Source organism: Nuphar pumila, chromosome 10 (assembly GCF_984573655.1).
Source record: "Nuphar pumila chromosome 10, dmNupPumi1.hap1.1, whole genome shotgun sequence".
In the NCBI taxonomy this organism is placed as follows: domain Eukaryota; kingdom Viridiplantae; phylum Streptophyta; class Magnoliopsida; order Nymphaeales; family Nymphaeaceae; genus Nuphar; species Nuphar pumila.
In genome coordinates this window covers 105,674,468-105,698,999 of record NC_143258.1, presented here as the reverse complement: position 1 = coordinate 105,698,999, position 24,532 = coordinate 105,674,468, and the positions used below count along the sequence as shown (strand labels likewise).

The 24,532-nt window shown below is 36.7% G+C and overlaps 1 protein-coding gene across 1 annotated transcript in view; it reads right to left on the bottom strand.

Annotated features, from left to right (window-relative positions):
- Nucleotides 1-24,532, bottom strand: part of HAF01 (HAC13 protein (HAC13)) — a 166,497-nt gene that overhangs the window by 16,169 nt on the left and 125,796 nt on the right. The window contains exons 18-19 of the mRNA XM_090019611.1: nt 17,935-18,146; nt 17,657-17,752 (exon numbers count right to left, since the gene is read on the bottom strand). Coding sequence (XP_089875737.1) covers nt 17,657-17,752; nt 17,935-18,146 — 308 coding nt within the window. The remainder of the gene's footprint in view (nt 1-17,656; nt 17,753-17,934; nt 18,147-24,532) is intronic.

Below are 24,532 nucleotides of genomic sequence, written 5' to 3'. Positions count from 1 at the left end.
CTGCTTGTTACCTCCTGTGATTATCATATCTACATAAAACAATAATATCACTATCCCTGCATTGGAAGACTTAACAAATAACATAGTGTCAGTAAAACAAGATTTAAAATGAAGTTGTGTCATCACATTACTAAACCTATCATACCAAGCTTTGAGAGCTTGTTTTAAGTCATACAAGGTTTTTCATAACCAAAGAGTTTTTCTATGTGCTAAATTCAAGCCTGGTAGAGGATCCATGTAAACCTCCTCGTCCAGATTACCATTTAAAAAAATGTTTTTTACGTCTATTTGAAATATAGGTCATTTTTTAATTGATGCTATAGAAATGAGAGTTCTAACAGTGGTCATTCGAGCAACTGGAGGAAACATCTCAACGTAGTCTATTTCATATTCTTGATTGTATCCCCTAACTACTAACCTAGCTTTGTATCTTTCTAATGTCTCATCCCATTTGGTTTTTATCGTGTAGACCTATTTACATCCTATAGTTTTCCTTCCTTTAGGTAATATTTAGATTTTTCAAGTTTTTTCTTTTTCCAAAGCTTCTAATTCATCATTCATTGCCTTAATCCATTCTTGATAATGTTTAGCCACATGGTAAGATATTAGTTCTGAATATGAGTGTATGGACATTAGGCATGATCTATACCTTGGTTCAAAGGAATCATAGGATACAAATATACTAGGGGCTTTTGAAATTCTTATGGATTTTCTAAGACTAGAAGAATCTACCTCCTGATTTTGGAAATATCTTTCTAAAGCACATAGTGGATGATCTTCGATACGTCGAGCATAGGTTTGTATGTTATTATGAGATAGATCTATATTATTAAGACCCTCATTCACATTCTCATTTGCATCATGAGTGTCTTCATTTTCACTCTCATGCACATCATGAATGTTTTCACATCTTTCATGTTCATTGACAAAGTAAAAAAGAAACGAATAATCACAACTCTCTTGGTCTTTTTCTTTGCTAAAACCAATTTCATTTTCAAGAAAAATGACATTTCGAGAAACATATAATTTGTTTCTTTTAATGTTATAACATCTATATCCCTTTTGGTTTTCGGCACAGCCTAAGAAAACACAAGGGATTGCTTTTGGAGAAAGTTTGTCATTCTTATTGATAATAATAAAACATTTACATCCAAAAATTCTTAGCCTTTTATAATCGGTAGATGTTTTAAATAAGTTTTCAATAGGAGAGATACTTTCAAAGTTTTTTGAAGGCATTCTATTTATCAAATAGACTGTCGTAAGTGCAACTTCGGCCCAAAAAACTTTTGGAACATTCCTAGACACAAGAAGTGTTCTAGTGGTCTCAATAATGTGTTTATGCTTACTCTCGACTAGTCCATTTTGTTGAGGAGTGTATGGACAAGATTTTTGATGAACAATTTCATGTAGACCAAGATAATTTTTGAACTCTTTTGACACAAATTTTTCCCCGGAATTAGTCATAATGATTTGAATATTGGTTTTAAATCGATTCTTTATATAGCAATGACACTTTTTAAAACAATCAAATACTTCTAATTTCTATTTAAGAAAAAATATTCAAGAGTGTCTACTATAGTCATCTACAGACACAACATAATAGGATATACCTCCTTCGGATACAACTGGAGCAGGTCCCCATACATCTGAATGCATTAACTCAAATGGATTTTTAGATATAAAATGTCTTGGTCCAAAGGGAAAAAACTTCATTTTACCAAGAATGCAATCTTCACAAGTAAAATTTTTGTCTTTATAATTTGTAAGAAATAGAAACAAGTGCAATTTGAACAAGCTAGGATGTCCTAGTCTTTTGTGTCAATTTTCTATATCTTTCTTTTCAACAAAATTACAAAAAGTTTGTTTTGATAACTCAAGATTGTCTATTACATAGAGATATCATCTTCTATGGCCTTGCCTAATCCGCTTCCCGGACTTGAAGATCCTGTATTAAACAATTATTAGATGAAAATTGTACTTTGCATCCATGATCCGTAATTTGAGAAACAAGACATTTAAATTTAATTTTGGTACTACTCTAATATTTGGTATATGAAAGTTTGGTTGTTTTTGAAAAAATCCAAAACTTTTGATTTTTAAAGACGTTCCATCAACAGTTGAAACATAAGAATTATTTGGGTTAGCATGGCATTCGGATAATATGGATTCATTTGCAGTCATATGAAAAGACGCACCAGAATCAAGAATCCAAGAAGTCTTACCATCTCTCACATCTTGTATTGTTGCTCTTTTTATCTCTTTTCTTTCATCCTCATTATTATAAAGAAATGGAGAATAAAAGAGAAGTTATCATCTCCATTCCCGTACGACACAACGACACAAACTATGTGATGTGGGCATGCATAGTAAAGCACAAAATATGGGAAAAGGGTCTATGGGGTATATGTATATGTATCTTTCTTTCTTTCTCTCTCTCTCTCTCTATATATATATATATATATGAATATATATATATAAAAGAGACATAATATTTTAACAATATTAACAAATATGAGAGAAAAAGGAAAGAGCAAAAGCACAATCATGATCTTTTAGTCAATGATCCTTCAAACGACTTCTTTCTTCAATTATATTGGCACAAGAGCACTTAGATCACGAACAAGGAGACAAATCAACTTTTGCTAGAATGGCACAAAAAATGAGGTGACAACTCTCCAAGATCTAGAAGCTTACAAGCTTTGATACCATGTAAGGAAATAAAGATCTTCTATGAAAGCACAAATACTTATAATAAGTGTCTATTAAAGGCACTTTAATCATAACCCACAAAAAGGTATAAATGAGAGAACTCAAGAAGGAAAAATACTAAACTTTATTTCATTCACATAAAATGCTCAAAAAACATTGTTACAAGGAGAGGGGAGTCACCCCTATTTATACACAATGAGAGAGGGAGAGAGAGGAGCTTTTAGAGGGTTCTAGGGAGTCGTTAGAGATAGTCTAACGACTCTAATTGTAGCCATTAAAGCTCCAACGACTATTTCAAAACTAGTCAATTCTTGACTAGTTTTTAGTCGAGTTCAATATGAACTAGACAAACCTAAAAATACATAAATAAAAAGAAAAGGACAAGGAAAAATAAATAAATATAAATTATTATATATTAAATTATATTATATTATATATAATTATATTTATGTGTATATACACTTTTTAACAGGACTTGGACTCAAGTTTGAGCAAGTAAGATCATCCCTTCTCCATAGATCGACAACGCCTCTTACGAGCGAGGCACTTGCTGAAGTATATCATAAGGAAACAAGACTCAACATGAATAAGTCTTTATCATATCAAGACCTGACAATCATGTGAGGATGTATAAACCTCCTCATTTTGAGAAAAAGTTAATGGAGGTGGAAGAAAAATTATGTCATCGGAACCGAACATAAAACTAAAATGCCTTAAGCTCAAAAGAAAGGTGTACTTGGTGAGTGAAGACACTCCCAAAAAATAAGAAACAAACAAAAGAGGAAGCGACCTCAAAGACTTATCTATCGCTCAATTAGCAGAGACTCTGCAACAATATCTAAAGGCCACTCCAACTTCCGATGTCGCTGTGTCATCCTCTTCCTCTCCCGATAAGTCTTCATGGATCTTAGATTAGGGAGCCTTATTTGACATGACAACAAACGAACCCCTACTCTTCGATTGCACAAAATCAAATTTCTCATGTGTTTCTACTGCTGATGGAGCCTCTTTGGATGTCAAATGTATAAGAAATTTGAATTTTTTTTCAAAAGATTCAAAGGATTTTTTTTGTCTCAAATTATTCCAAAACTAAATTTAAATCTCTAATCAGTTTCTGAAATTTCCGATTATGGGTGTGAAGTTTTCTTCTTATTTAAAGCTTGTTGGGTGTAGAATCTTTAGTCAGAAAAGTTGATTGGGCATGACCATAGAAGAGGAGATCCCTACAATATGGACTTTCTCTGTCATACAAAAGAATCTTTTTATAATTACGCCCAAGAAATTGACTTTAGCTCTTTGGCATAAAATATTAGGTCACCCAAGTATACCCAAATTGTTCAATTTTCCTTTTTTGAAAAAATATTATAAGGAAAAAGATTTTGTTTGTAATGATTGTATACTTGGAAAAATGAAGATGCTTTCTTTTAGATCTAGAACTTTTGTGTTAAATGAATCTTTTGAATTGGTGCATTCAAATGTGTGGGGTCTAGCTCCTATTATGTCAAAAAGAGGGTTCTCGTATTACGTTACTTTTATAAATGATTATAATAGACATACTTAGATCTACTTTCTTAGATTTAAATCTGATGTATTTGCATGTTTTAAAGATTTTCATAATCTAGTTAAACATCAATGTAAAATCAACATCAAAACCTTCGGCTATGATTTAGGGAGAGAGTTTCTTTCAAATGAATTTCAAACTTATTTGAAAATGCATGAAATTATACATCAAAAATCTTGTTCTAGAATACCTCAACAAAATGGAACTGTCGAAAGAAAACATCGTCATACTATTAAAACTACTAGAACTTTGTTTATCTCAAAAGAAGTTTCGAAAAAATTTTGGGACAAAATTGCTCTTACCTGCAATAAAATATGGCAAATACAAACAAATTATTAGAATATGGAATATGGATTGGATATGGATCCGATAAATGATCCATATCCAATAACGTGTTTTGTTTCATTTGTATTCTAATGTAACATGTGTTTCTAATGAGGGGCATTTTTGTCCTTGTAAGGTTATTGCAACCCTATTAAGAGTAATGTAGCATTACTGCAGTCACTAAGAGAGAAGAGTGGCTGTCGATTTCCCAAATATCGAGAGTTCTTTTATGGTATCAGAGCAGTCAGCCTCCTCTGCATGAAGGTACCTATGTGTGAAGGTACCCAACCCCAGTCTGCTTCAACTCCTCTGCGTGAACAGCAGGTCTTCTGCGTGAATAGCAAGTACCCCAGTCTTCAGTCTCCTCTGCGTGAAGGCTGCTTCAACTCCTCTGCGTGAAGGTACCCCAGTCCCTTCTGCGTGAACAGCAGGTCTTCTGCGTGAACAGCAGGTACCCCAGGTCTTCAGTCTCCTCTGCGTGAAGGCTGCTCCATGTGTGAAGGCTGCTCCAGCATCCATTGTGTGAACAACAGACCTCTTTTCTGCTGTAAAAGCTGCCCCATTTTGCTGTTGAAATAGCTGCCCAGCATCCATTGCGTGAACAAGCAGATTCCCTATCTTCTTTTCCTTTCAGCGTGAAAGTTGTCCTTTATTTTCTGTCCCAGCCACCAGTTTTTTTCCACTGTCAAACAGTCTATCAATGGATCCTTCGGGTAATTCAGGTCTCTCTTCCAGTTTCCTGGGGCAGTTAGTTTCAGAAAAGTTAACTACCAACAACTATTTGACTTGGAAAAGGCAGATTGCCCCTTTTATTCGGAGGCAAGATCTTTCAGGTCAGTTAGATGGATCGACTCCAATGCCTCCAGAATTTATCACCACCGAAACCAAAGAGGATGGAGGATTGTCGAATACCATTCGCAACCCTGCATTTGTTACCTGGATGAAGCGTGATCAGACACTCGTCGCATACATCACTTTCACGTTGTCACAAGAAGTCTTGATTTCCATTCCTGATGATTGCACATCTAAAGTTTTGTGGGGTGCTTTAGCTCAGACCTATTCTCAAATATCAGAGGCTAAAGTGTTGTTTCTTAAACGCGAATTTCAAATGTTAAGAAAGGGTGGAATGAGCATTGTTGAATTTTAAATCAAGTCAAAAGCATCACAGATCAATTAGCCATGGTTGGATGTCCAGTCTCAGATAAAGAAAAGGTGCAACAAACACTGAATGCCCTGGGATCAGAATATCATGTTCTTGTTACATCCTTATTATGCTTGCCTACGTTGCTCTCTTTTGAGGAACTACGCGCCAAACTTTTTCAGCATGAGATGACACTGAAAAGCATATCTGAAGCTTCAACAGGACAATCATCTACGCATGAGGTCCTTGCCACAGGGGTGATAGCTGATCGTGCACGAGGACGTGGCAGAGGCAAGGGAAATCCGATCCAAAGTGGACGCGAGTTACTACCTACACCAACTTCCAATGTCAGTTTTTCAAAGAATGTTCCCACATGCTATCAGTGTAACAAACGAGGTCATATCAAGGCCAACTGCTAGTTCAACCCACAAAATCGGAATAGAATGCAAAACAATAGAAATGTTGGTACAGGAACTGCAGGTACATTTTGGGTCAGTGATGATGCTAAGGATCTTCTACTATCTGCTATGGCCAACTTGAATCTAAAGCAGAATGATGATGGAATATGGTATGTTGACTCTGGAGCAGCAACCCATGTCACTGGCAATGCAGGTAAGTTCTCTACTTTGACTCCCTATTTTGGTAAATCTAATATTGTAACCAGAGATGGGACTCACCACCCTATTTCAAACATAGGCAATGTCCTCATTCCTTTGTCTGATGTCATTCATGCACCGAATATAAAGAAAAATATTGTATATGTTTCTAAACTTGTTGATTCTACCAATTCTTCTATAGAATTTACTCCTACTTCTATCTTTGTCAAGGATCTTCAAACGAAGGAGATGTTCGCTAAAGGAGAGCGACGTGGAGACATGTATGTCTTTAATGAAGATCCAGCCTCCAGTGTCCTGAAGCCCAAGTCCGATCTCATCTCTAAAAGCGTCCTAAGTACATCCAAATGTAATAAGTCAAATCTCTGGCATTCTCGTCTTGGTCATTGTAGTCAAGTCTTTATTGAAAAGTTAGCGTCCAATGGTTTTCTTTCAGAGTCTGTTTCACCCTCATTGAAGGATAGAATATGTCCCAGTTGTCAGGTCTGCAAAAGTCATGTACTCCCTTTTCATCAAATAAATAAAAAAACTTCCATGCCTTTTGAGATAATATGTTCAGATGTTTGGGGCCCAGCCCCTAATCCCTCCTCCTCTGGAAGTAAATATTATGTATCTTTTATTGACAGTTTCTCTCGTTTTACTTGGATATTCTTTATGAAACACAAATCAAAAGTTTTTTCCATTTTCAATCATTTTCATGCCTATGTTAAAAATCAATTCTCTCAAAATATCCAAATTCTCCAATGTGATGGAGGTGGTGAGTATTCCTCCAAAGAATTTTTAGATTTTCTCCAAGATAATGGGATGCATCGTAGAGTTTCTTGCCCGTACACTCCACAACAAAATAGAATTGCTGAACGTAAACACAGACATATTGTGGAAAGTGCAATGAGTATAATGCATGGGAGTAATTTACCTATTGCACTTTGGACCGAAGCTTTTCACACTGTCACTCATGTGATAAATCGTCTTCCTATGCTTATTCTTGAAAATCAATCTCCCTATTATGTTCTCTTTGGTGCACATCCCGATTATAATGAGTTACGAGTTTTTGGATGCACATGTTATGTACAAATTGACAAATCCATGAGGACTAAATTTCAGGACAAAGCCTCTATATGCCAATTTGTAGGTTATGCAGATGAACACAAGGGTTACAGGTGTTATGATTCTGCCAATAAGAAGATTAGAATTTCCAGAAATGTTGTTTTTGATGAAAATAGTTTTCTAGGAAAAGAAGCAGACGTCAATCGCGAACATATTGGTGCAGTTGCTAATTGGTATGACTCATGGCTTAGTGCTAAACTTATTTCACATACTATTGAGCATACTATTTTGACTCCTGAAAACATGCATGGTGAGACAGTTTCAGATGATACATCACAAGCAGAGTGTCTGAGATACAAAGGTAATGTGTATACCAGGAGACCTAGAGAGCAAACGAATGTACCTGCTGAAGAACACATTGCATTTTCTAATAACAGAGAAGCACCAAGAAGCTCAGGCAGGATAAGGCATTCTATTGAAAAGTGGGTTAGTTATGACAGCTTTTCTATGGACTTTCAGATTTTTCTATCCCAGATTGAAAAACACGATGAACCTCTTGGTTTTCATCAAGCTATCCAATCCAACAAATGGATTGAAGCGATGAATGAGGAGATCGAGGCACTTCATGAGTGTCAAACATGGGAGATAGGTGGCCGTCCTCCAGATAAAAATGTTGTTGGTTCCAAATGGGTTTATAAAATTAAATATAAACCGGATGGTAGCATTGAACGGTACAAGGCGCGTCTTGTAGCCAAAGGTTTCACTCAAGAGTATGGTCAGGATTATGATGAGACATTCAGCCCAGTGGTAAAAATGGGAACTATTCGCATTATACTTGGCTTGGCGATTGAACATGGCTGAATCCTTAGTCAGCTTGATGTTAAGAATGCATTCCTTCATGGGGACTTAAAGGAAAAGGTCTACATGGAGCAACCTCAAGGTTATGCAGAGGAAGATCCAAAAGAATATGTATGCAAGTTAACCAGAGCTTTGTATGGATTGAAGCAAGCTTTTAGGTCATGGTTTGAAAGCTTTTCCTTAGAAATCCAGAAACATGGTTTCTTTCGTTCCCAACTTGACCATTCTTTGTTTATATATAGGGACGGTACCACTATGGTTTTCTTACTCATATATGTTGATGATATTATCATCACTAGTAATGCTCCAGACCACATTCAGCGAATTAAAGTTTTGTTGAGTATGCGATTCAAAATGAAAGACCTTGGGGAGTTTGAGATATTTTCTTGGTGTAGAGGTAGACAGACAAGATGAAAGAATGTCATTAACTCAACATAAATATACTCTTGATCTTCTGGCTAAAGCAGGAATGACAGATTGTAAACCTCTACCCACACCCAGTGTTGTCAACCAAAGGCTCAGTATTTGTGATGGTGAGTTATATCCTGATGCAGTCAAGTATCGCAGTTTAGTGGGTATGCTACAATACCTTACCTTTACTAGACCAGACATTGTATATTCTGTTAATCAAGTATCTCAATTTATGCATGAACCAAAGACTGGTCACATGGATGCTGTCAAACGCATCCTTCGCTATCTAAAAGGAACGGTGGGTAATGGACTCACATATATTCAATCTTCATGAAAGACACCAAAACATGACATACTGGCCTATACAGATGCAGACTGGGCAGGGGATCCAGATGAGAAGAGGTCTGTTTCAGGATACTGTGTCTTCATTGGGAGAAATCTTGTCTCATGGAGTAGCAGAAAACAGAAGGTTGTGGCAAGATCTAGCACAGAGGCAGAGTATAGATCTATGGCAGCCGCCACAGCAGAAGTGACTTGGATTAGGCATCTACTTACAGAGATGGGAGAGCATATCTCAAACTCAACACTTATGTGTGATAATAGAAGTGTTATACAAATTGCATTCAATCCTATTCATCACAGTCGGACTAAGCATATTGAGATTGATCAACACTTCATCAGACAAAAGATAGCCGACAAAGAGATTGAACCAGTTTATGTGCCTTCAGAAGACCAAGTTGTCGATATATTTACAAAAGGTCTCACAAGTCACCGCTTCTGGTATCTGAAGAACAAGTTGCACATGGTTCAACCCCATGCACAACTTGAGGGAGGGTATTAGAATATGAAGTATGGATTGGATATGGATCCGATAAATGATCCATATCCAATCACGTGTTTTGTTTTATTTGTATTCTAATGTAACATGTGTTTCTAATGAGGGGCATTTTTGTCCTTGTAAGGTTATTGTAACCCTATTAAGAGTAATGTAGCATTACTGCAGTCACTAAGAGAGAAGAGTGGCTGCTGATTTCCCAAATATCGAGAGTTCTTTCACAAATGCCTCTGATGGGCAAGTACAATATACACAAATGGAGACCACTTATGGGTCAAGATAGAATCACAAATACAATGCCACTTATGGGCAAGAGAGATAACATAAAAAATATAAAGAATCTATTGAGAGAGTACTATAGAACAAGCATAAAAGAACAAGAGGGGGCTCACCCCTATTTATATACAAGAGGTAGTCTCAATAGAGCTGTTGGACTATTCCAACAACTCTATGTTGACTAGTCAAAAAAGAACCCAACAACTCTATTTGGTATTTGACCAAATAGTCTCTATAACAAAGAAAAAAATAAAATAAAAGTACTAATGTGCCCCTAATGGACAGCCTTTTACAAGGACTAAAATGACCAAAATACACCTAATGATTAGGTCATTATAAATAAATATATATATATATATGTATGTATATATATATATGTGAATACATACAAAGCCTATATATATAAATAGAAATATATATATATATATATATATGCATACAACTTAACACCATCCCTCAAACTTACAGTGTAATTACCGAAAGTTTTTCAAGCAAAAAATGAAACCGGCGAGAAGGGAGTGTTTTTTTAAAGAAGTCGGTCAACTGAAATTTTGATGCTACATAGGATAAGATGATGGTTTTCTTTAAGTATTCTTTACGAACATAGTGACAATCAATTTCGATATGTTTGTTGCGCTCACGAAACGTGTGATTGCCGACTATGTAGATGGTGATTTTATTGTCACAGCACGCTTATATCTTCAAGTAATCTTCACAACCAAACAATCTATGATGTTGTAGTAACCATTACATGGTACTCAACTTCAGTAGATGATAATGATACCTTCTATTATTTCTTGTATTTTCACGACAACAGAGAATCACCTAAAAGCACACAAAAACCAGTAGTTGAGCGGCGATCATTTGAATCTGCTATCCAATCTGAGTCAGAATAAATAATTAGCTCAAGAGAAGAGAAGGATAATAAAAGACCTCTAGAGGTATCTAACAATCCTCATCACAACACTCATGTGAATTATGGTGGGAGAATGTTGGAATTGGTTAGCAGTATGAACTGCATGTGTAATATCAGGACAAGTAATAGCTTAGTTGTCATAGGCGCTAGGCGGAACCTAGGTGGTGAGCCCCTGAAAAGGCCGAGGCAGGGTTTAGGCAGTACCCAACAAAAATATACAAAATATGTAAAAAAACTACTAAAATTAATAAGAAACATGTATACAACATAAAATCAATCAACAATAAGCAATAGACAAATAATAACATGTCTTCGAATACTGTAAAGAAATTATATTACATAATCTGCTCAAACAAATTAAGAATAAATTAACAATTGAATAAACAAACCATATAATTAACAATGTGAATGAAAAATATACAAAAAATAAAATCATCCCAGGTTCCCAAAATCCACAAAGGGCAACCAAGGAAGAACAATTATTACATTGTTTGGTCTCTTTTACCATTCTTAATTCATTAAGGGTACTTTACACAAGAATAATTATGCAAATCAACTTGTATTAACAAATTTTGAGACTTTGCCCTGCAATCTCAACAGTGTAATTAATTTAGAAGCATAACGAGTCAATATTGCAATATATTTAAAACTTGTCATTTCAATAACATAAGCACCTAGCCTCCAAAGGCCCACTAGTGGTCCGACCAAAACCACTATGCATCAGCATAAAGTGCTTAAGTAACACTAATCACACATAAATATGCCAACTAGGGTTCAACATGCACAACATCAATACATATTCATGGCCAACGAATGAATGCACATTGAAACAAGCAAATCAGTCTTACTATGCCAGCCAAAAATCCAAACTTTTATAACCAATCCAATTCAGCATCCATTAGATTCCGGTTTGACCAACTATTTCAGACAGATTTACTAATTTCTAAAGAAAAATCCGACTTAAAATAAAAATTCAGATTGTAGGATCTTCAAGAAAAAATCAGATTTTTCAAATTGATTTCCAATCAGATTTTCAATACACTATCTAGTTAACAGATCAGCTTTGTTGAATGGGTATGAAATCCAATTTATACTAATAGAGTTAGGTTCACCTGAACCCATTCAGACTTATCATAATGTCACAGAATCATATTCATTGAAACCCCCAAAAGGATCAGATTTGCTTGACCAAGAAAACTCAGGTTGTTGGTAAAACTTTTGGTTTTAAAAACACTATTTTACTTAACCAAAACACAGCTTTACAAGCCTTAATCAGGTTCCACTTTGAATGCCCTTAAATCCAAGATTTACTAAGGTAAGTCCTGAAGTCCCATATTAAAATTTAAGTATGCTATTCCAACTATTTAAGATACACCAACATCCAACAGTAAAACAGGGAACTAAATCACCCGAACCCAGCGTTATAATATATATATAGAACTAACATGCCGACAGGCCTGAGTCAGCGTCAGCCCCCATATGGTTTCTAGTACCAGCAAACTGATTTTGTTTAGTACAAAAATTAACCCAAAGAAAGCTAAATATATATCAAAATTTCAGTCCGTCACGCTAGGTATTTTCAGAACTAAGAAGCCACCCAGATTTCCCCTTTCACACTGGAAAATCGCAGCATCAACCTTAGACCATTAACAAGTTCAGTTTGTATAAATTCAAAACTTTAATGCAAGCATGGATGGGTTACCAAGTCAAGAATAAAAAATCTGTGCACTACCGTAACCAGAACAAATGACAATCTTATATGAGTTAATCTGAACATGTGGACGAACGATAACAAAAATTTAATCAACTAGAAATAACTATCAATTCAAACTTTCTGGATTGTGAACCCAATTCAAAGAGGAAACACAAATCAGAATTTATAAGCCCCATGTGAAACCGTTCTTAGAAACACGTAGATCCATTATTAAGCCAATAAATCTAATTAAGATAGAGTTTAAAAATCTCAACAAGAATTTCTAACAGGATTTAGATCTGTTTTTACGTTCACAAAAATCCAAATCGGAAACTAATACCTGAATCAGTGAAAACAGGCAAGATTTAGAAAAACGTAAATCTGTATACGACTTCGTAGATTCAGCCCCTCTCTTAAACCCATGCTGATTCAATCAAAACTAAATCCCTTACTATTGAATCCCAAGAGGAAAAGTCTCGTACCTTGCTGATTCGTGAAGAAAAGAAGGAAGGAGTCATTGAAGAAGAAGAGGGAGGTCACATTGCAGCCTCCTCTCTCTCTCTCTCTCTCTCTCTCTCTCTCTCTCTCTCTCTCTCTCTCTCTCTCTCTCTCCAAGTCGTGATTGAGAGAGAGAGGCTCACCAATTATAAAATAAGGACTCCTCATGGAAGGACGTCCCTCGTAAAAAATAGAAGGTATTCTATTTCCATAAGGAAATAGAAGTTTCTTCTAAACAAAACTCTAATTAAAAAATTATCTATAATATATATATATATATATATATATATATTTTATTATTTTTATTTTGGTTAAAATTCTTTTTTTTTAACTTATTTATCCACACCCATATGGATCATGGATCTCGGTTAACAAGTCCAAGATCCATATGTGTCCAAACTCAATGTCAGCTCTTATTATCAATATCTTATATATATATATATATATATATATATATATATATATATATATTAATTCAAGGCATCAAAAATATAATTATTTAAATAAAAATTATATTTATTAAATTTAAAAATAGATGAAAATTTGTGAGATATTACATCATTAGGAGTCTCCCATATAGACTCAAGTTTAGCTAATTGATCTCAAAGTCTTTTGGGAGTACTATAAGATTCCTTCACCATTTTATCACCTTGTTTGCAACTATGTATTTTGTCTTTAAGTTCTCACTTGTGAGTAACATCTTTTTGGGTGTATGTTTGTCTAACATATTCTCAAGCTTCATCTGCTTTTTCAAATTCAAGAATATCGGAGCATGGCTAATCTTCGATATATTTCATGACAAAATGGTGCAGTGAGATGCCATTACTAATGAACTCATTTTTTTTGGAGAGGATGTATCCGCAGTTGCACATCGAATCGCTTTGCAGCAGAAAATGAACTCGACGATGAACGATATGGATGTTAGGGCAGCTGCAAGGGCGTAGCTAGGGGGGGCAGGACTAGGCTGTAGCCCAGTCCTGCCTCCCGAAACAGTTAATTTTTTTTGTTTTTGTTTTTTAAAAGCCCAGCCCTGATTCCATATGAAATATAGGGCATGCATATGGAAAAAAGGAAAATTTGAATGAAAGATAACAAAATGAATCATGCATTGTACAAAAGTCATGCATTTTTCAGTTGTGCATTAGATCATGCATATTTTAATTATTCTCTCAATCAATACATGATGGTGAATGTGAAATGTTTACTTCTTATTGCATACTTAAGTTTTATTATTTGCTACTGTTTTAATAGCATTATAATTGTTGCATGAAAATTTCTTAAATGCTATAAACTATCATGTATGTATTTCCCTCAAATGTTGCATGATATCTTATCTTAACCCTTTGGCTCACCTGTTTCACTAAGAAGTAGTTGTGCCCAGGATTTCGATTCTGACACCCAACTTTATTGGTTTTTCGCAGGAACAGGTGATCAGTGAAGTTGACAGCTACTGGCAGGGCGCGAGAGTCACACTAGGTTTTTGACAACTTTATTAGTAGATAGAGTGGCTCTTTTTTTTTATCTTTCAGTTCTAGTGTTCTTTTCATTTACTTGTTTCAGTCAGTTGTGACGTTACTTTCTGTTGAGTAGAACATTGTCTTTGAGATTGATTCTTGATTCATAAATAAAGAATTTGTTTTGGTTCTTATGGATGATGATTGTAAGTTCATTTATGGTGTTTGGCTATCCAGTTAGAATTAGACTGCGAGGACCCGGGTCTCTAGCAAGTTTTTCGCACTATTTAAAAAAAAATCTGCTTTTTCAAAAAGTATGAGTTGGGGTCGTTACATGGAGAGTATAAAGATGCTGAATATTTAAAGAGCTTATTTGTCGAAGTGACAAAAGAAGTGCGTAAAGAAAGTGTGGTGCAAATCATTACTGACAATGCTCCAGTTTGCAGTCGTGCAGGAATGAATTTGGCAAGTGAAGATACATATTCACATATTGTTTGGACTCCTTGTGTAGCACACAATTTAAATTTGGCACTTAAGAGTATATGCAATCCATCAAAAGATGATGCACATGCACATGAAATGTGCTTATGAATTGAGGAAATAGAGCATGATGCTCGAAATATTAGAAATTTTATTGTAAACCATCATCATGACCTTTTTTATATTTAATAGTCATTCTGATATCAAGTTACTGAAAGTTGTTGAAACTCGTTTTGCTTCTCTCATTGTTATGATGAAAAGAATTAAGCAACTCAAGAATGCATTGATGATGATGGTGGTTGATCAAGATTGGGATTTTTATCGTACTAAAGATGATGTCAAGGCTCAAGCTATCAAAAAATGCATATATGATGATTTTTTGTGAGATAAAATTACATATTTTGTTGAATTTACAGAGCTTATTTGGGAAATGTTGAGAGAAATTTACAGAGATGTACCCATGCTTTATAGAATTTATGAAATATGGAACAATATGATTGAAAAAGTTCAAAGTATCATTTTTTAAACATAAGAAGAAATATATTGCACTTGAAGATTCAGAATTTTACAATCATGTACATTCAGTTTTAGTGAGAAGATGGGATAAAAGCAACACCTTTGCATTGCATGGCACACTCTCTCAATCCAAAATACTATGCAAAACATGGTTGACAGCAGGTGTTGGTCGTGTTTCTCCAAATGAAGATCCTGAGATATCAAAAAATAAAATGATATGTTTGGGAAGACTTTTTAATGATCCTCACATGTTTAAGGTTGTAAATAGTGAGTTTAGCAAGTTTTCTACTGGGAGATTTGATTCTTTAGCAGCACTTGTGGCAAGGGACGAGGAAGATCCCCTTAATTGGTGGGCAACATATGAATCAGAGACACCAAATCTGCAACGTCTTGCAATAAAGTTGTTATCCCAACTTGCTACATCATCTTGTTGTGAAAGAAATTTGAGTACATATGCTCAAATTCACAACATTAAAAGAAACAAACTCACTAGTAAAAGAGGAGAGGATTTGGTTTATGTTCACTCTAATCTACGATTAATTTCTCGCCGCACCAAAGAAGAGTACAACAACAACAACAACAACAACAACAACAACTACGCCTTCATCCCAAAACAATTGGGGTCAGCGATATGAACCAAAAAAGAAATTCATTTTGGGTCTTCCACAAGAATCATTTTCCTCCAATCATTTCTATCCAACGCCATGTCCTCGGTGAGGTTCAAAGCATTCATATCCTTTCCTATCATCTCCATCCAAGTCTTCCTAGGCCTACCCCGCACCAAAGAAGAGTAATAGGTACTTTTTTTTCTTTGTATTCAAAGTTTGTATTTAAATATCTGTATTCAAAGTTTTAAGTTAGATACTAATATAGTCATTTTTTGATGCAGTTGTGGACCATCCAAGAATTGGGATGTAAATCCAGAAGATTTTGACTTGGAGAGAGAACATAATTTGCATACTCTCAACATAGACTACATCGATCCTGTTCTTCCCTCAAATTCAGACGATGAGGCAAATTTATGATAAGTTTTGTTGTTTATCACACTCACAAGTTTCTTTATGTGTTATATTTTGGTAAGTTTGTGTTGTTAAGAATTGCTTTTTTATTTTTGCTTTAAAATTAACAATCTTTATGTGTTAATTTATTGTTACATATATAATTATATATATTTAAAATATATATTTTTTTTAATATATATATATAGCCGAGTCCCCGTGTCCGAATTTTTTGAAATTGCACCGCACCCGCACCCATGTGACATAGTAATAGAGTTGTTGGACTGTTCCAACAACTATAAATATATATATATATGCTGTTATATATATACTAATTAGTATGTATCATACTATTTAACTAGTATATATTATATATAATATTGTATATATTATTTTTCTGTTTTTTATTTCTTTCTTTTTCTTATTTTTGTGCACTTTATGGCTATTGAACTTGGACTAGCCCTTATGAGTGCTTATAAAAGGGGATGAATCCCCATTGTAAATGTACACTAGTGAACAATTGATAAATAAAATACTTATTTTTTATGATCTTGTTCTCCTCTTTTGAGCCTTAGTGCTTTGTATTTCCCGTGGTGGCTTTTGTATTGCCCATAGTGGCCTTTGTGTTGCCCATAGTGGCATGTATTCTTGGCATATTGCCTATTGTACTAGTGTGTTTCTATTCTTTGTTATTTCATTTCAGCAACAAATTTCACAAACTAAATTGGGAAAGGATTACCTGAGATGTCCATTTAACTTAAGGTCATGGAACTCTTACACAAGTAGAGCACCAAGAAGCAAGACAGCTACATGAATTACTAAAAAAGTACACATTGTAGAGAATGGGAATATCACAATCTGGGACTAAACACATGAAAGGCAAAGTATCTCAAAGTTGATGAATTTGTTATCTCACAAATCTTCCATGTCAATAAGCCTCAAAAATCATAAAAAAAGACTACAGAGCAAAGTAATATCAACAGATATACTAGTTCTCAACTATAACTATTCCAACTATGATGACTTATCACATGGTAATCATATACAGTGGCATCACGATAGATTGTGAACTCATCCAGTGTTGTTCAGGCCAGCAGCAAGGCTCATAGTACGGCTTTTAATATAGTGCAGAAGGCTATTTACATTCCTTATCTATAACTTCCCGTTATGTAACTCTTGCAATATAATCCGAAGCATTTTTGGCAATCGTGCAGAGAATATGCTCAATCAACAGAGTAAGGTACTCACAGTCTACGACTGCTAAAATAGTAAATAGGCCAGTGACATGGAAAGACAAGATAATATGTGATGATTGCAGTATTTACCTTGACACCGTCTGCAGTTTTTTTTATCTTTTTCAATCCCATGGAATGGATATTTTGCTTAATAGAAAGATTGGCTTTTGAACCAAGTTTCACCACCTGCATCAAAGAATGTCCATATGATCTTATGAGATCAGTCATCCATTCCCATGTTTTGCTTGCCTTCAAATTCAGTAATAATTGAAAAAGACAAGCAGAAAAAAAATGTTAACTTGATAGAACTTCCATAAGCTTAAAACTACATTTAGACTGTAGACAAAGCACAGAGTCCACATTATTACCTCCTTTGGTTCACTGACCAATATCTCCTTCGAGGTAAATGAACCATCAGGTTGGATGGTGCGAATGACAGTCTTGAAAGCTTTGTTAGTTTTCATGGAGGGAACAACATTTTCAGAATTAAAAACTCCCTGGGAGCTTGCCATTCCATTGTCTATTTCTTCCTTCCCAGTAGTACGAGCCTTTATCTTCTTTCTTCTTTCAACTTCGTCATCTGCACAACAACATCAGTAATTAGGCTGGTAAACAAGTCGAACAAGCCACACTTGACCTATTCAAGCTCTGCTCGTTAAGGCTGAAATCGAGCTAGAGCTTGGGACGAGTCAAACGAAGCCCTTGCATGTATCGATCTGAGTATGAACTGGCTCATTTAAAAAAAGGATTATTTGTTTCAACATGACAACAATGGGATTCAAAAAGCTGACCACCTCTTTCGAAGTGACACAATTCCAATCCACTAATCTACACTATGGTAGGTGATGGAAAAAGCATATAGAATACATATGCTATTTCTTTAGCTGGTCTACATGAGCCGAATGCACCTTCTTAGTGCTCAGCTTGTGTAATCTTCACGAGCAGCTTTGGGCTTGTCTTTGTGAAAATGTCTACAAAGAGAAAAAGTATACAAAGGATGCCAACTTCACAAAGGGGTATGTACACAAAGGCACTTTAGAAGAACACTTGAATATGTGTACACAAAAGTACACTGAACACAAATGCACAAAGGAATTAGAAAAAATAAAGAATCTTTATTGAGAACACTAGAGCATAAGCTCCAAGAAAGATGAATACATACAAAGGGGAGACAACCCCTATATATATCACATAAAGGAAGGGCCCCAATGTGATCGTTGCAGCCCCTCCAACGGTCAAAAATGTGACCGTTGGAGGGGCCCAACGATCATATTGGGTCCCTCCAAAGGCAAACCAAAAAAGAAAAAAGAAAAGTGAAAAATTACATGCACATTTCAAAGGGAATATGTGCAAAACTGTCACATGGGTGTGGGTGTGGGTGCGGGTGCGGGGGTGCGGAAAATATATATATATATATATATATATATATATATATATATATATATATATATATATATATATATAAAGTCCAAAAGTTGGACATAAATGACCCTGGGTGCGTTGACTGCACCCAGGGTCAGTTGACCACATTGAGTGCGGGTGCGACGTGGGTGCGGGACCTAGTTGAAGAGTCCCTGTGACATAGGTGCAAAAACAAAAAGACAAAAATACCCTTTATCGGGTTTTACAAAAAGAATATATAAAATATATATATCTCTATATATACATAGCTATGTCACACGGACTCGGCTCCAAGGTCGCCGCACCCGCGTCGACACGCACCGACACGGGTGCGGACACAGGTGCGGCTCGGACTCGGTCAACCCGACCCTGGGTGCGGTCAACGCACCCAGGGTCATTTTGGTCCATTTTTTGGAAAAAAAAAATTTGAATTTTTTTTTTTAAAATTTTCTGGGCTACAGCTGTAAGGAAAAAACCCCATCACAACTAAAAAACCTGTACACTTTCAAGTTTTAAGTACAGAATGGGCACAACTCAAGTTTTTGTGGTTTTTTCCTGTATGAAGAAAGTGAATTATTACAGTGTACGAAGAAAGTGCCCAAAAGTGAATTATTCCTGTATGAAGAAAGTGTACAGAATGCCTTCACAACTCATCACCTGTCCCCTAATGGGCACAACTTTGACCGAGTCTTATATATATATATATATTTTATTTTTTTTTAATATATATATAGCCGAGTCCCCGTGTCCAAAATTTTTGAAATTGCGCCGCACCCGTGTCGCACCCGCACCCGCACCTGCACCAGCACCCATGTGACATAGATACATAGAGATACGTATACATATATATATATATATATGTATGTGTATCTCTATGTATATATATAGAGAGAGAGAGAGATATTTACATTGAGAGTATTTTAACATCCCCCCTCAAACTTACGGTGTGATGACCGCAAGTTTGCCAAGAAAAAAATTAAATCTCATAGAGCAGAGTGCCATGGTGAAAAAGTCAGTCAGTTGATACTCTGATGTCACATACGGATGATCGATGACCTTCTTCAAGTATTCTTCTCTAACATAATGGCAATCCATCTCGATATGCTTCATGCGCTCATAAAAAGTGTGATTCTTAGGAAGAGAGGGGGAGAGGAGGAGATACTACAATACTTTGTATCATATGTCATAGAATTTGTATTACCTTAACCAGAGTTACCAGTCGAGGAAGCGGGAGCGGGAAGCGATACGGGAAGCGGGAGCGGGAAGCGAGGCACTTTCAAAAATTTAGGAAGCGGGGAAGCGTGGGACCACTTAGAAGAAAATTCTGAACCGTCTCAGAAACGACCTAGGAAGCGAACCGGAAGCGACCTAGGAAGCGAACCGGAAGCGAGGGGGAAGCGAAAAAATGAAAAAAATGGAGAAGCGAGGGGAAAGCGAGGGAGAAGCGTGGGGGAAGCGTGGGGGAAACGTGGGGGAAGCGTGGGGGAAGCGCGCTTCCCATTTATGGGAAGCGCGTTTCCCATAAAAGGGGGACACGCTTCCCAAAAAAGGGGGACGCTTCCCCTCACGCTTCGGAAGCGCGACGTTTCGCGCTTCGGGGAAGCGCGCTTCCCCTTTGGACTAGGCGCTTCCGGTAACTCTGACCTTAACCATTCTAAGTTCCAAACTAAGAAGCAACATGTCATAAGGCACAACAGTCTCATAGCCTAAGTCACTGGGACTCAGCAAAGCAGGTGCCGCACCCACGTCGACGCGACACGGGTGCGCGTGTGGCACCCGGTGCGGTCAACATGACCCTGGGTGCGGTCAACGCACCTAGGGTCATTTTCGTCCAATTTTTTAATGTAAAAAAAAAAATTGTTGCCTGATCAAAAGGGGTTGCGAAAGAGGATTAGGGCAAAAAGTGTTTGCCCTAATCCTCTCCTTGTGAGAAATCAGATGTGGGAGTCACCTTACTATCGTAGCAAGAGATAGAGAGAGGGAAGAGAGAAAAAAATGTTGGGCGGCAATGATGTCTTCTCCCCTTTCCATTGATATTTATATGTTGTACGAGTGGTACAATACAGTACAATAGTACAATACAGTACAGTATGTTGTACAATACAGTACAATACAGTACAATACAGTACAGTATGTTGTACAATACAGTACAGTAGTACAATACAGTACAGTATGCTGTACAAGTGGTACAATACAGTACAGAAATATATTCATTTACATATACATATTTAACAGCCTCCCTCAAGTTGAGGATGATCTTCAATCATGCTCAACTTGCCCTTAAGTAACCAAAATTGATGACTAACCAATCCTTTGGTGAAGATGTCTGCTACTTGGTCTTCTGATCTGACATACGAAGCCTCAATTTCTTCTGTTTCAATCTTTTGTCTAACAAAATGCTGATCAATCTCAATGTGCTTCGTGCGACAATGATGAATAGGGTTAAAAGAAATATTAATGGCACTTTGATTATCACATAAAAGCAGAGAGGAAGAGATAGGTTCATTCAACTCTTGAAGAAGATGTCGTACCCAAGTGACATCAGCTGTCCCTGCTGCCATTGCCCTGTACTCTGCCTCAGTGCTGGATTTAGCAATGGCCTTTTGTTTCTTAGTACTCCAAGTGACAATATTTGGGCCAATAAAAACACAATATCCTGAAACCGACCTACGCTCATCAGGGTCCCCACCCCAATCTGCATCACAATATGTAAGTAAACGGTGTCCTGTAGTGAAGCTTTCATCTTTGTGATAGAGCAATCCATCTCCAATAGTCCCTTTCAGATATCTGAGAATACGCTTAATACATTCCATATGACAATCAGTGGGAGCATGCATAAACTGAAATGCTTGATTTACAGCATAAGCAATGTCAGGTCTTGTAAATGTAAGATATTGCAACATACCAACAATGCGGCGATATAAAGTGGAATCATGATATAATTGGCCTTCTTTTGCACTAAACTTATGATTTAAGACAGATGGGGTGCTGAGAGGTTTACAATTAATCATACCAGTGGTGTGAAGAATGTCAAGAGTATACTTGTGTTGACTTAGAGTGAGTCGATCATCTTGTCTATCGACTTCAACTCCCAAGAAGTATCGCAATGGTCCTAAGTCCTTCATCTTGAATTTGGCCATGAGTAAAGACTTCACCAAGGCAATATGTGCATCATCACTCCCAGTGATAATGATGTCATCAACATATATAAGAACCCAAGTAGTAACATGATCATTCTTATACATAAATAAAGAATGATCAAGTATACTCTTAGAAAAGCCATGCTGCTGAATTTCCATGGAGAAACTCTCAAACCAAGACCGAGATGCCTCTTTTAAACCATAAAGAGACCTTCTCAATTTACAAACCCATGTAGCCGCATCATGTTCACTATATCCAGGAGGTTGCTCCATATACACCTCTTCCTTCAAGTCCCCATGTAGGAACGCATTCTTGACATCCAACTGGCTAAGAGACCAACCATGCTGAAGTGCCAAAGTGAGGATCACACGAATGGTGCCAATTTTGACAACAGGGCTAAAAGTTTCCTCATAATCTTGCCCATATTGTTGTGTGAATCCGCGTGCAACAAGGCGAGCTTTATATCTTTCAATGCTACCATCTGGTTTACGCTTGATCTTGTAAACCCATTTGGAACCAACAACATTTCTATCAACAGGTCGAGGAACAATATCCCATGTATGACATTCATGAAGTGCTGCCATTTCTTCGTTCATAGCTTCAACCCAAGCTCGAGAATGGGCTGCCTGATGGAAAGTAGACGGCTCTTTCTCTTTGGCCACATTGGTTAGAAACAACTGAAAGTCAAGAGAAAAATTGTTGTAACTAACCCAACGATGGATAGGATGCCTTTCACGTGTGGATCGTCGAAGAGGGGGAGCCTCGTGAGATGGAGTTGAAGGGGCTCTTCGACGGGCATAAACCAAACCTGAAAACCGTGAAGGTGCATCCTGGATGATGGAGTTGTCTGCTTCAAACTGAATTGGTTCATCAACAGCAGGATCTCTGATAGAATCATATAGCAAAGTATCACAAAGCCATGGATCATAAGTAGTTTGCTCATATACCTGAGAAGTATCACAAGTGCTGAAATGGTCATCATCAAAAACAACATTTCTAGACACCTTAATCTTACCCAAAATAGGATCATAACATCTATATCCTTTATACCCATCGGCATATCCCAGAAATCTGCACTGAACTGCTCTGTCCTGAAACTTGTTACGTAAAGAATGATCCACATGGACATAACAAATGCATCCGAAAGCATGCAAATCATCATAAGAAGGGTGAGAACCGTGAAGCAAATAATAAGGAGACTGATCTCCTAATAATTCCATAGGCAACCTGTTAATGATATGCACTGCAGTGTGAAAGGCCTCAGTCCAAAGAGAGAAAGAAATATCAATATTGTGCATCATACTTAACGCGGTTTCAACAATATGCCGATGCTTACGTTCTGCTACTCCATTCTGTTGTGGAGTGTAAGGACAAGAGGAGTTACGTGTGATGCCATGGTCCTTTAAATATTCACTAAAATCATGAGATATGTATTCTCCACCACCATCACACTGGAAATAAGTGATATTTGAATTGAAAAGGTTCTGAACAAGAGCATGGAATTGTTTGAAAAGTTTGAACACTTCAGATTTAGATTTCATAAAGTAAATCCAAGTGTAACGAGTGAAAGAGTCAAGAAATAACACATAATAACGAGAGCCAGATAGAGATGAAACAGGAGCTGGGCCCCAAACATCAGAGTGAATAATTTCAAATGGCTTGGAAGCTCTTTTATTGATACTTTGAAAGGGAAGTACATGACTCTTGCAGACATTACAACTAGGACACTTATGATCTAATTTGACTTTGGGAATAAAACCCTGAGAAGACAATTTGTCAAGGAACCCTTGACTACAATGACCTAACCGACGATGCCAAGAAACTGGCTTATTACATTGCATAACAGAAGAAGACTGACTCAAATAAGCAGGAAAAGATGGAGACACGGTAGATGACGTCTTCAAAGTCCCGGGGGCTGCTTCGAAGACGTACATGTTTCCGCGTCGTTCACCCTTAGCGAGCATCTTCTTGGTTCGAAGGTCCTTAAGACAAACAGAAGACGGAGTAAATTCCATGGATGAATTTGTTTCATCAACCAATTTAGAAACAGATAAAATGTTTTTCTCAATGGCAGGAGTGAGTAAGACATTTTTCAATGGTAGTGTAGATTGTGACAAAGAGAGAGATGCATTTCCAGTATGAGAAATAGGGTGGTGGGAACCATCTCCCGTGACAATAGTGCCAGTGCCAATATAAGGAACCATGTTGGAAAGTTTACCTGCATCAGAAGTAACATGTGCGGCTGCTCCAGAATCAATATACCAAACTCCATCATCATTCTGACGCAAATTCATGTTGTTAAATGCAGTCATCAGAATTTGTTGCACATCATGTGGCAACCCTGCCACTCTGTCCCTGATCAGTACCCTGATGTGCTCGAAAATTTCCCTGCGGTTGCCCCTGAAACTGTCTAACATTCATCTG